Below are 13934 nucleotides of genomic sequence, written 5' to 3'. Positions count from 1 at the left end.
TTTTTTTTTTCTTTTGAGAATGAGGAAATAAAACTAAAAGAAAGAAAACTAAAAGAAATTGAGATATAACTCAAAGAAAGAAAACTCGCCACATGGACGAATTGTGGCATAACTCAAAGTCAGCACAGTAGCATGCAGCCCGAGGAAATAAAACTAAAAGAAAGAAAAAAAAAATACAGATTATAGTAGAGAATCCAGGCAAGACATCAGTTGGCTTGGCAAGCAACGGCTAGTCTTGGTACTCTTCATGTAGCAAACATTGCGCTTCTAAGGATGGCATCGGGTTGGGTTTGAATGTGCTCAAAGTGGAAGCGGTTTCTTCTTGTTGTTGGTTGTTTATTACTAAATTGGCGTTAATTTTATGTAGGGCATTATGGAATTGAATAGTTGTGTTAATAAATTGGTGCAAATCTAGAGTGTGTAGCCACGTACTAGTATTTACAAATTTTACTATATAAATTGGTGTATCATCAATTATAAAAAATTATAAAAAAAAAAAATTGTAGCTGTTTTAGCACTTTTCTTAATATTTTCCAATATATATGCATTTTTTAAAGTTTGACTCAATATGATTGTAAGACATCGAAATGATGAAACACTTAATGAATTAAATAAGTAATTCCAATGAAATATTGGAAACATTAGTTTTTAATTATATATATAGGATAAAGTCTGGTATCCTTACAAGTTAAAGAAACTATTCGAATTGTAATTGGATCAATATAATTACTCAAATAGGATTGAACTCTGTAAATTAATTATTTAAAGAATTTTCAATTTTAATTTTTTTAATTGAAAGGGAGGTTGTTGCAAAATTTAAGTACAAAATCAACTATAGATGATTTTTGTTATTTAAAAGAATGTTGAATTCTATTTTTAGATGACTAAGTTAAAATATATTAAAAATGATTATTTTGTTTCTTCTTTTTTTTGTTGAGGTTTTCATAACATTAAATATATGCTAGTTGGATTTTACAAATTTTTATTATTATTAAGGCTTTGGCCCCCTAAGTTTAAATCATGGTTTTGTCTCTACGTGGAGATGCGTACAGGAGAAACAAAATGAGACGGAATAAATAAATAAATAAATATATATATATTGTAAGGAAAGGTCCAACACATTTAACCTCTATATCTTAGGGTATGTTTGTATGTTGTAGTAGCTCTCTTAATGAAAAAGTTCTTCAGAAATCAGTGGGCTGAAAGTCTCGAGCGCTAACGATCAAAAAGCTGTCGGGGAACTTTGAAAAAACAAACAAGAAAATCAGAGGAGACCGGTGGAGGCCGGCCAAGAAACCTCCGATGGCAAAGTCAGTATTTTGTGTAATTCTAAGTATCTTGGAAGAAAGAACTCAATCCATTTACCTTCTTGTAGGATGCTTATATAGCGTGTATAGGCGGTTATTTCTTTTATGTAACTTCCCCCGTTGTTGCAAAGCCCAGAAAATTTGGAGATAACTTCCATAACTGCTATGGAAGTTATATTGCTCGGCTCTATTTTCTTTAACCGTTGCTGGCAACGGTTCGTAGTGAAGAGTCATGATTTTACCCAGGACAAGTCTGTCTAAGACGTGCTTCCCAAGACGAGATTGACTAGGACAACACCAGGACGATCTCATCCTGGACGAGCATTTTAATAGGCCTGCACTGGATGTGGACGAGCCTTATGGACGAGTCATGAGTATTGTAGTCCCATCAATATGTTATAGCAATTCAGTTATTTGGTTGCATCTTTATTAATTATATGGATTAGTTATTACATAGGAATACTTATTCTTTAAATTGAAGAATAACTATTTATTTTTAAAATAGATGTAATAGTTATTCCTTAGTGAATATAACAATAGGTTTTAAAACTAATACATTTTCAAAAATATAAATTTTCTTCATACATTATCTTTTACTAGTTTTCCATGTGTAATACATAAACTTATGGATAGTAATAAATATTCAATTACAATGTCTTCTGTGTGCACTATAGGCAAGACCACTGGGCTGGGGCTCACTTGGGTCGACAACTTATTTGTAGAGTGGGCTTGGATTTCCTACACTGGGTCGTTCTCAACACTGAGACCCAATGAGATCACTTTTCTCCCTCTCTCTCTCTCTCTTGTTGTCTGAATCAAGCTCTCTCCTTAGTCCTGTCTCCAAAATTTTCCAACCCCCTTTCTCTCTTCCATATCTCATATTTATACCCTAAGATTAGTAGAGAGGCTATGATTACCTCCCTGGTTAGTGTAATGCAAGGTCCAATGTTATCAATCGTAAGTGGGAGGTTAGGTGGGACTAGAATATGGTGAAAATGGCATTAGAACTTGGTTCCCACTCCAGAAGACATGCCCGGCAGTGGGGTTTCTGGGTGTTTCTGAGTATGCAAATGAGAACATGCTCAAACGCAATTCCTGTTTCATTGCTCGGTAAAGTTCCCCCGAGTAAGGGTCAAGTGAAAACACATAAACTCGCCGTTCATATGGGCCTAGATCAAGGCCCTAGGCAGCCCCATTACGTCGGAACTTTAGGCCCAAATGTACTTGGGCCCTACGGGACCATACCTTACCCCTTTGATTCATGCCCGGCTAATCTGGCGGCCGTTAAGCCTAGCTTCTGACGAGGGAGTTAGCAACCCTGGGCCAATTTGCGCAATCTGGGCTTGATGTCCAAATGGGCCCAGGGGCGATGCACCGTACATCTTCTATTCTTAATAATAAAGATTAATATCCCTAATGTAATTTACACAATGTACCAAACATGCACTTTAGTTCTTTAAATGGGTTAATCACCTATTTAGTTCTCCATTTTCTTCCTACATATCAATTTTATTCTTACCATTGGTGTCATTGCAAGTAGCCAAAACTTGTTCAATGTATTAACTGTATCTTTGTCCTTGCTCTCTGGCTTTGAACGGAACAACTCTGTCCTTTGGTGATATCCCTATCCCAAAATGTTGACAAAAATACAAATTGAATGGTTTATCCGTAATACAATATATAAATAAATAAAAAATGATTTTGGTTTTGTATGTGCAAGTTAAAAATTTTAACTTGTAGAGATGTATTCGTAGTAGGGATGTGCGCAGGTCAGATTGGGCGGGTAAAGACCAATATTTCTATCTAATCCACCACTAGTGGGTTGGGAAAATTCCAATTTGCCACCGACTCACCCAAGTCTAAATCTGGTGGATTGGTTACATATTTTGATGATTTCAAATCGGTAGGTTAGGTGGGTTGGGTGGGTTGGCATTAACAAGGTTTTTTTTTTATTAAAAAAAAAAGTGATCACAAACTACAATTTGTTATTGAATAATCTCAAAATATAACTAATGCACACAAAAAACTAAAGGTGGATTTCATTGAATAATCTCAATTCCATCACAAGCATAGGGTTAATGAAAAAGAGATGTATCATCTCTAACAAAAGTAGGCTTTGTTTTACAACTTAGGAAATTAAAAAACAATAGGCTCTGTCTTACAACTTAGGAAAATTAAGTCAACAAACTTAAAGTTTTAACATTCCGAAAGTCACATCAAGGATTCAAAATAATAACATACCAACCTTAGAAATAAACTTCAAAATGGTATGCATGGTCTCAAAAGCTACAATGTAGTGTCTGTTTGGTATGATTAATTTTGCCAACTTATTTTTGCTACTATTCATGTGTCTTACTGTACTATTTTAGTTAACTTTTACCTTTATCTACAGTACTTTCAGTAAAAAGTTTTCAGTTTCAACAAAAAAACAGATCCTAAACAAATCCGTAATCAAATTTAACCCTCTGAAAATAAACACAAGTCTAACAAAAATTCTTCACAAAACAGACCACATCAATCAACTTCAAGCTTGGTACCATTCCAAAAATTAAGTTGACACTGTAGATTGACCAAATCCAAATTCGCCACAATCAGAAGAAGTTTTTGTATTACGACCATTCCTCCGTTGGGTCCATGTATCACACTTGGAAATAAAGACACTGGCGATATTTTTTGCTTCTCAAGGTCATAAAATTGGCTAGAGAAATTATTGGACCGGCTTGAACGTCAAATCCTAAGTGGAATTCCCAACTGGCCAAACAAATCGCACAGAAAAATTGAGGCTTTGTTGAATTTTTTAAAGCTTTAGAACAAGTAGTTCAATAACAAGGAAGGAGACTGTGGACCTTATATAGGGATTTTTTTTTTTAAAATTTAAATTTTAGAAAACTTATATATGGGTATTGATTGTGTTTGTGTCTACTATCTAATTATCTACTTAGTCATTCATATACGTCTCTCTCTCGGTGCACAATAGGAGTTCCTGGCTATTGTACGCTCGAGGCTTTTCTGCTGCATTTCATGAGCTGTGCTCTGAAGTGTAGCCTTATCTACCTCTTTGGTGGGCTGGGCTACCCATCTCAGCGGGTCACACGCAGCCTGTGTGCTTCGGCCTGGAGTGGGTCTCCCAATGCTATTGTGGGTCTCTTCTGCCCTGTTTGTGGGGCGTTTTCTTGTGGCTGGCATTGGTCACTTTTCAACCCCCAAGTGGGGCTAATAGCTACTATGTTTGGTGGTGCTTTTATTGCCATCCTCATGGTCTTCAGTCCGACAACCATTGATACATGCAAGGTAAATCGTTGCTCCTCTGGGCCCGAGCTTTGTTGTTGTGGGTTTTGATTTTATTAAGCTATTTGGCTGTGTATTGGGCTGCTGTAATAGAAGGGTTGTGCTGTTTATTGACTGTGTATTGGCTGTGTATTGGTTGTATTTTCGTTGTGTATTGGCTATGTATTGGGTGTATTGGCCGTGTATTGGTTGGGTATTGGGTTTTTGATATGAGACCTTTAGGATGGAATTGTAGAGGCATTTGCAATGCCTCAACGGTGAGAGCCCTCAGAGCTCAAAATAGAGGTCATAAGCCAAATATAATTTTTTTTTTGTGTGAAACAAAAGCAAATGAAGAACGTATGGAATATGTAAAGAGAAGGGTGGGTTTTAATGAAAATGTGGTAATAGAGGCGAAGGGTAGAGCAGGAGGATTATGTTTAATGTGGAAGAACAATGTGCAAATTGAAATGGTGGAGTTTAATAAGTATTTGATTGCGGTTAAGATTTTGGATCCTGGTCGAGACTGGTATTTGGTTGGATTTTATGGACCCCCTTATGCAGCCAAGAAGAGAAAGGCTTGGGAGAACCTTTATGCTTTATTGGAGACATTTCAAAAGCCTTGGATTTGCTTTAGGGACTTCAACATTGTTATGGATAGTGAAGAAAAGGATGGGGGAAGAGCTGGGTGTTCTAAGTCTCCTAATTTTTTGAAGGACATTCTGTTTGAATTGGGAGCAATTGATTTGGGGTTCTCTGGAAGTAAGTTCACATGGAGGAAAAAGAGATGGGGAAAAAATGTATTAAGGGAGAAGCTGGACAGGGGTATTTCTAGCATGTCCTGGAGAACCATTCAACATCTAGGTGCCATAAATTATGATCACTGCCCCATCCTTTTGGACACACAGCCAGCAAATCATTACCTGCCTAGGCCATTTAGATTTGAGGCTGCCTGGACAAGGGATACAAAGTGCTTCGGAATTATTGAGGAAGCTTGGAAAGAAGAGGTGAAGGGCTGAGATTTCTTAAAATTATGCATGAAACAACTATACGCTCAATTGGCATTAAAGAAGTGGAACAGAGAAGTGTTTGGTCACTGCCAAAGGAGAATAGACGTGCTATTAACCAAAATCCAAGAGATACAAAAAAAGGATTGCACGGAAGAGAACTGTAGAAAGGAAGCACATCTCCAAGCTGAACTAAACGAGTGGCTCCTGAGAAATGAAATTCTCTGGAAACAAAAATCCAAAGAAGTTTGGCTCAAGGAGGGGGACAAGAACTCAAAAATTTTCTATCTATCTACCATCATAAGGAGAAGAAGTAATTCAATTGATGCAGTAAAGAATGATGCTGGGGAATGGATCACAGACAAAAGGGAGATTCAAAAGCATTTTGTGGAAAAATTCATGACTTTATGTAATGAAGAGGAAGTGGACTTTCCAGAAAATTTGGATAACCTAATCACACCATGCATCACTGAAGAAGAAAATACTGAGTTATGCAGAATTCCAACTCAGTTTGAGATCAAGAAGGAGTTATTCCATATGCAATCTCTAAAAGCCCCAGGACCTGACGGCTTTCCTGTTCTATTCTACAAAAAATATTGGGCAATTGTGGGGGAGTCCGTTACAAGAGCTGTCACATCTTTCTTTCAAGCAGGGAGAAAGACAGATGAGGTAAATAACTCTTTTATTGTTCTTATTCCTAAATCACAAAGTCCAACGTCATTTAATCACTATAGACCTATTAGTTTATGTAATGTTGTATATAAAATTATTACTAAACTGTTAGTGTCTAGATTGAGGAATATTTTGCATAAAATTATATCCCCTACACAAGCAGCATTTATTCCAGGAAGATGGATTGCCGAAAACCAAGTTATTGTCCATGAAATGCTTCATAGTTTTAAGACAAGAAAAGTAAAATCTGGGTTAATGGCTATCAAAATTGATCTCCAAAAGATTTATGATAGAGTGAATTAGAAATTCCTCCAAGTAGTTCTCAAGAACTTCGGGTTTGATGAAAATTTTGTGAATTGGATACTTGAATGTGTATCAACAGTATCCTTTGAGTTACTATTAAATGGGGAAAAGATATGGCAATTTAGACCTAAAAGAGGGTTAAGGCAAAGGGACCCTTTATCCCCTTACCTTTTCATATTATGCCAAGAAGTCCTTTCAAGAATATTGGAGAAGGATTTTATGGAGAAGAATATTAGTGGGGTTAAGGCTAGTATTGGCAGCACTCCCATCACACATGTAATGTATGCGGATGATATTGTTTTATTCTCAAAAGCATGTCGAAAGGAAGCTAATGCCATTAATGAATGCTTGGAAAAATATTGTAGGTGGTCTGGACAAATGCTTAACAAAGCAAAATCAGGGATTATTTTCTCCAAGCTCACACACCAGCAGATTTGCAGGGGCATAAAACATATTTTATAGATGAAAAGTCTTAAAACAGACTCTATTTACTTGGGGGCTCCTTTATTCCTTACCAAGGCTCCAGCAAAGGACTTTAAGTTCTTACAAGAGAGGTTGGAAGCCAAACTGAATGGGTGGAGAAGTAAGACTTTATCTTGGGCGGGAAGATCCACCCTAATTAAAACAGTGGCTCAAGCGTTACCTACATACACATTGTCTACTTTTGACATCCCCACTAAGGTGTGTGAAAAGTTAGATGCTTTGACTAGGAAATTTTGGTGGAATCCAAAAAACCCAAATGGAAGGTATTTGGCTTGGGTGGTTTGGGAAAAACTTTGTCTACCTAAAGGAATTGGAGGGTTGGGATTCAGAAAGAGTAAGGATTTTAATGAAGCTCTTTTGGCTAAGCTTGCTTGGATGATTGCTTCAAATTGGGACAGTTTGTGTATGAACCTTCTGAGAAGCAAATACAAGGTGAGAGAGAATTGGATTCAAAGTGAACCTTCTAAAAATGCTTCCCCAACTTGGAAAGCAATTGAGAAAACCAAAACCCTTATTGCTAAGGGTGCTTGTTACCTTGTTGGAAATGGTGCTTCAATTAGTGTATGGGAGGACCCATGGATTCCATGGCTAGATGGGTTTAAACCATATCCAAAGGATGACTCAACTCAACGAAACCCTTTGATGGTTTCAAATTTGATTTCTACTGAGGACCATTGCTGGAATCTTCCTCTTCTTAATGAGCTGTTTAATTCTGAGTCAGTTGAAGCTATTAAAAAAATTCATATTCCTTTGAGGAGCAGAGTTGATAAGCTTATTTGGGTCCCGGATGACAAAGGGGCATTTTCTGTGAAATCTGCTTATAAGGCTAACCAAGTCCTTGCTTGTGGAAGCTCCACAGTTCAGTGGCAAAAAATATGGAAGATCAAAGCTCATGACAGAATCAAAATGCTTCTTTGGAGAATTTGGTCCAATGTCCTACCAACCAAAAAACAACCTGGCATTAAGAATAGGGACATCTGATCCAAACTGTGTGTTTTGTGGGAGTGAACCTGAAACAACAACTCATTTATTTTTTCATTGCCAAGTAGCAAGGGCCATCTGATCCAAACTGTGTGTTTTGTGGGAGTGAACCTGAAACAACAACTCATTTATTTTTTCATTGCCAAGTAGCAAGGGCCATCTGGTTTGGATGTAGTTGGGGCATAAGAACTGACAAAATGAATATTGCATCAAATGAAGACATCCTCAAAGTTGTCTTGAACTTGGATGAGCTGAGCACACTTCAAATGGCAATAACCATGGAGGCTATCTGGCACCTCAAGAATCAGGTTCGGCATAATGGCAGTGAGGTGAACATTATTTCTACCATGTGCAATGCAAAAAACAGCGTAAATGAATATCTTTTGGCTTTGGACCAAAAGCATGACAAAGATAGAAGTGAGGAATTAACTTCATGGATGCCCCCTCCAAGAAACTATATAAAACTAAATGTGGATGCTGCTGCCTCACAGGCTTTCACCTCCTTAGCTGTGGTAGCAAGAAATGAGTGTGGTGAGGTGTTAAAGGTATGGACTAAAATTCATGATCTATACTCTCCTACTCAAGCCGAAGCAGCTGCAATTCTGTGTGCTCTAAACTTGGCCAAAGATGAAAATTGGAGCAACGTCGTTGTGGAAGGAGATTCAAAAATATGTTTAAATGCCCTGTCCAAGGCGGAAGAACCATCCGATTGGTCCATTTCCTCCATCATTTGGGATACTGCTATCTTGAGTGTATTTTTTGATAATTGTAAGTTTTGTTGGGTTAAGAGAGATCTGAACTTAGCAACTCACTCAACTGCTAAATATGATGTTGCTCTTAAGGCAGGTTTTTTGTGCACTGACTATGATTTGCTTCCTCGTATCTTGCAAGCTTATAGGCAAGATTGGGGTTCCTCTTGTAGTTCTGCTTAGTTTAATGAATTGACTGGTTATCAAAAATAAAAAATAAAAAACTTAGTCATTCATATACAAACTGAGATCACATACCAGTCACCACATCTAGTCAAGGATGCTTTTAAGCCCATAAAAATAAAGGTTTTTATTTATTTAAAAAAAACAATAAAAAATTTTCTCAACTAAATTTAATTTTGGACAAAATTTAGCTACAAAATTGGTTGTTGCCTTAGACTACAAACTCACTTAATAAAATAAATATTACTGCATATTTTGAAAATATAACTATTGAATTACATGTTCTTTACGCTCTTAACGCACATGTCAATTTTTGTGTCAATTAGATATCATTTACTATATAATCTATAATCTTATATTTTATTTTATGCATAATTTTAAATTACAAAAACTTGCAATTTAAAAATTTATTGATGACATAGCTATTGATTTTTAATTTTCTTAAAATTTTGCAAACATGGAGGATATAAAAAGAAGATGCAATCCAATGATGGATTTGTCAAAATTCACCTCCAATAAAGAGATATTGAGTGAATTTGTAACTTAAGGCTACGATCAATTTTGTAACTAAACTTTATCTTTTAACTTTTAGGAGCATTATGGCTGTAGTTTGGTGAGTTGGGAGAAAAAGGGAATTCCATTTCTTGTTAAGAACAAGGGTAGCAATGTGGCTAGGGCCTTTACTGCGCCGAGAATCTAATTATGGCAGTTTGATTTTAAGGACAACGCTAATCAAATGTACGAGGTGAGAGGAGACGTATCTCATCAGGCCACCTGTAGCCGATTGTTTTATTATTATTATTATTTTTGTTGGAAATGGTGCTTCAATTAGTGTATGGGAGGACCCATGGATTCCATGGCTAGATGGGTTTAAACCATATCCAAAGGATGACTCAACTCAACGAAACCCTTTGATGGTTTCAAATTTGATTTCTACTGAGGACCATTGCTGGAATTTTCCTCTTCTTAATGAGCTGTTTAATTCTGAGTCAGTTGAAGCTATTAAAAAAATTCATATTCCTTTGAGGAGCAGAGTTGATAAGCTTATTTGGGTCCCGGATGAAAAGGGGCATTTTCTGTGAAATCTGCTTATAAGGCTAACCAAGTCCTTGCTTGTGGAAGCTCCACAGTTCAGTGGCAAAAAATATGGAAGATCAAAGCTCATGATAGAATCAAAATGCTTCTTTGGAGAATTTGGTCCAATGTCCTACCAACCAAAAAACAACCTGGCATTAAGAATAGGGACATCTGATCCAAACTGTGTGTTTTGTGGGAGTGAACCTGAAACAACAACTCATTTATTTTTTTCATTGCCAAGTAGCAAGGGCCATCTGGTTTGGATGTAGTTGGGGCATAAGAACTGACAAAATGAATATTGCATTAAATAAAGACATCCTCAAAGTTGTCTTGAACTTGGATGAGCTGAGCACACTTCAAATGGCAATAACCATGGAGGCTATCTGGCCCCTCAGGAATCAGGTTCGGCATAATGGCAATGAGGTGAACATTATTTCTACCATGTGCAATGCAAAAAACAGCGTAAATGAATATCTTTTGGCTTTGGACCAAAAGCATGACAAAGATAGAAGTGAGGAATTAACTTCATGGATGCCCCCTCCAAGAAACTATATAAAACTAAATGTGGATGCTGTTGCCTCACAGGCTTTCACCTCCTTAGCTGTGGTAGCAAGAAATGAGTGTGGTGAGGTGTTAAAGGTATGGACTAAAATTCATGATCTATACTCTCCTACTCAAGCCGAAGCAGCTGCAATTCTGTGGGCTCTAAACTTGGCCAAAGATGAAAATTGGAGCAACGTCGTTGTGGAGGGAGATTCAAAAATATGTTTAGATGCCCTGTCCAAGGCGGAAGAACCATCCGATTGGTCCATTTCCTCCATCATTTGGGATACTGCTATCTTGAGTGTATTTTTTGATAATTGTAAGTTTTGTTGGGTTAAGAGAGATCTGAACTTAGCAACTCACTCAACTGCTAAATATGATGTTGCTCTTAAGGCAGGTTTTTTGTGCACTGACTATGATTTGCTTCCCCCTATCTTGCAAGCTTATAGGCAAGATTGGGGTTCCTCTTGTAGTTCTGCTTAGTTTAATGAATTGACTGGTTATCAAAAATAAAAAATAAAAAACTTAGTCATTCATATACACACTGAGATCACATACCAGTCACCACATCTAGTCAAGGATGCTTTTAAGCCCACAAAAATAAAGGTTTTTATTTATTTAAAAAAAAACAATAAAAAATTTTCTCAACTAAATTTAATTTTGGACAAAGTTTAGCTACAAAATTGGTTGTAGCCTTAGACTACAAACTCACTTAATAAAATAAATATTACTGCATATTTTGAAAATATAATTATTGAATTACATGTTCTTTACGCTCTTAATGCACATGTCAATTTTTGTGTCAATTAGATATCATTTACTATATAATCTATAATCTTATATTTTATTTTATGCATAATTTTAAATTACAAAAACTTGCAATTTAAAAATTTATTGATGACATAGCTATTGATTTTTAATTTTCTTAAAATTCTGCAAACATGGAGGATATATAAAGAAGATGCAATCCAATGATGGATTTGTCAAAATTCACCTCCAATAAAGAGATATTGAGTGAATTTGTAACTTAAGGCTACGATCAATTTTGTAACTAAACTTTATCTTTTAACTTTTAGGAGCATTATGGCTGTAGTTTGGTGAGTTGGGAGAAAAAGGGAATTCCATTTCTTGTTAAGAACAAGGGTAGCAATGTGGCTAGGGCCTTTACTGCGCCGAGAATCTAATTATGGCAGTTTGATTTTAAGGACAACGCTAATCAAATGTACGAGGTGAGAGGAGACGTATCTCATCAGGCCACCTGTAGCCGATTGTTTTATTATTATTATTATTTACAAATATAGAAATTCTACTATAATTTAATACAAGTGTATATATATGTGAAGTATCATTCTGAAAATTTAAATTCCGGTCATTTCTCCCACACTTTACAAACAGTTATACTTGTGAAATGATTACCACACTAAACGTCGTGGTGGTCTTTTAATGCCATAGCAAACTTGCAGACTCATGTGATAGGCAAGACGTAGAGCTTGCAAATTATTTACAAACTGCTGATGTGATGAGTAATTATTTTTAAATGAAAAATTATATTAATGATAGGTTTACATAAAAATAAAAAATAGTTGACCACGTCAACATTTTATAAAAATATTATGAAATAATTTTGACCATAGTATTACTCCTCGCTAGAAATGCCTTACTATTGTCAGTATGGTATTAGTAGGAGTGTTTACGGGCCCGTTTGTATCCAACTCAAACATGACCCGACCATTTTAGATGGGAAAGAACGGAACCCACCATTGACCAGCCAGGGATGAACCTGACACCTAACATCACCCGACAACTAAAATCAGGTGATGTTGGTTGTCGCCTTGTCGGGTTCATGGGTTTGTCATAAAGGGAAAATATTTCGCCAAATTTGGCTTATCTTTTTTTCTAATCGGCATAAGGGGAAGACACTGAAACCTTACCAAAATGTTAGAATTTCTGTTTAGCAAAAAAAAAAGAAGGTTAGAATTTCTACCGAATGCCCACAATTAAAAAAACAAAAAGCATATCTTCTTTCGGCTTGCTTTTCTATTCTTACTACTTTTTTTCTTTCCAATGCTCCCTAATCCCTATCAATGAATCTTCATTTTTCTATTCTTCTGTATGTCTATCTCTCACTTTTTCTTCCTCCACTACCACTAAAAACGAAGGACAACAAAATGGCCATTCCAACACGGAATGAATAGAAACGTAGTGGAACACATTGAGGCACAAGAAAAGGTTGGCATGCTCTATCGTTTAACGCATTTCTAATCAATGTGCAGTCAGACACGGGCGGAGTTATGCAATAGGGTGGGTGGACCATGCCCCCAAATTTTGAAATATATATATATATATATAATTATTTTAATATTTTCAAAATTTAGTCTACAAAAATAAAAGTTAGTCTCTAAATATTTGAATTAGTCTAATGATACTTTAAAAAAAATAATTGGTCTAATAGTTATAGAAATGTAACTTTATTTTTTATAGTAAAATGTACTCTTATATCTGTTAAATATTTGATAAAATTTAGCATCAAACATGTTTGAATCTACATTTTTCAACTTGTTATATGGCAATTAACAAGTTATTGACTCATTAAAAAAAAATTTGTCACTAAAATTACACATGAAATGTCTCTTTAATTGACATATAATGAGTTAGAGTAAGATAGTTTTAAATATGTTCAGAGCTTAACTTATTCCTCTAAGTTTTAGATCATTCATGTTTTTAAAATTTTCATTAGTTCAATTAAAAGTTTTTTTTTTACTTACTTTAGTAAAAAATTTGATAAATTGTATTGAAAATGAAACTTTTTAAGAATTTCACAAAATGGTAAAATGAATTTCATTTTATGAAAGATTGTCATCAAACATAATTTTGATTGAAAATACTTTTTTTTTTTCTGCTAGGTATGTGTATATATATAACTTATCAAATAAAAAAGTGTGTGTGTATATATGTGTCCCATATAATAAAAAAAGTGTGCATGTGTGTGTGTATATGTGCGTTGGGGGGGGGGGGGGGGGTTGTTTTGATAAATATATTAGTGCCATAACTTTGCTCTTCCATACAAAAATTCCTAGCTCCGCCCCTGTGTGTAGAAGAATGTCTTCCGCCTGAGGTTGGATGTTCACTCGTTTTTTGCTCTTCCTAATCCTCACGGGCATTTGACTTACTAATCTAAATTAAATTTTTGTGCCAAGTGAATTAATTTAGTATAAAAATTGGATTTCAATTAGAGTTTAATTTTGCGCCATATGTCCCATTTAATCGAAATTTTTTAATTTTTGTGCCAAATGAGTTAATTCAATGTATAAAACGAGGAGTCCTATATAAATAAATCTAGGTAATATATATATATACACACA

At 35.6% G+C, this 13934-nt stretch overlaps 1 protein-coding gene across 1 annotated transcript; it reads left to right on the top strand.

Annotated features, from left to right (window-relative positions):
* Positions 1 to 4936: 4936 nt before the first annotated feature.
* Positions 4937 to 5593, top strand: LOC112020037 (uncharacterized). Its single transcript, XM_024052587.1, has one exon. The coding sequence runs from the start codon at positions 4937 to 4939 to the stop codon at positions 5591 to 5593; it is 657 nt and encodes a 218-aa protein (XP_023908355.1).
* The last annotated feature ends 8341 nt before the right edge of the window (positions 5594 to 13934 follow it).

Source organism: Quercus suber, unplaced genomic scaffold (assembly GCF_002906115.3).
Source record: "Quercus suber isolate HL8 unplaced genomic scaffold, Cork oak 2.0 scaffold_821, whole genome shotgun sequence".
Lineage (NCBI taxonomy): Eukaryota > Viridiplantae > Streptophyta > Magnoliopsida > Fagales > Fagaceae > Quercus > Quercus suber.
Note: the sequence above shows the minus strand (reverse complement) of the source record. Positions and strands in the feature narration are given on the sequence as shown.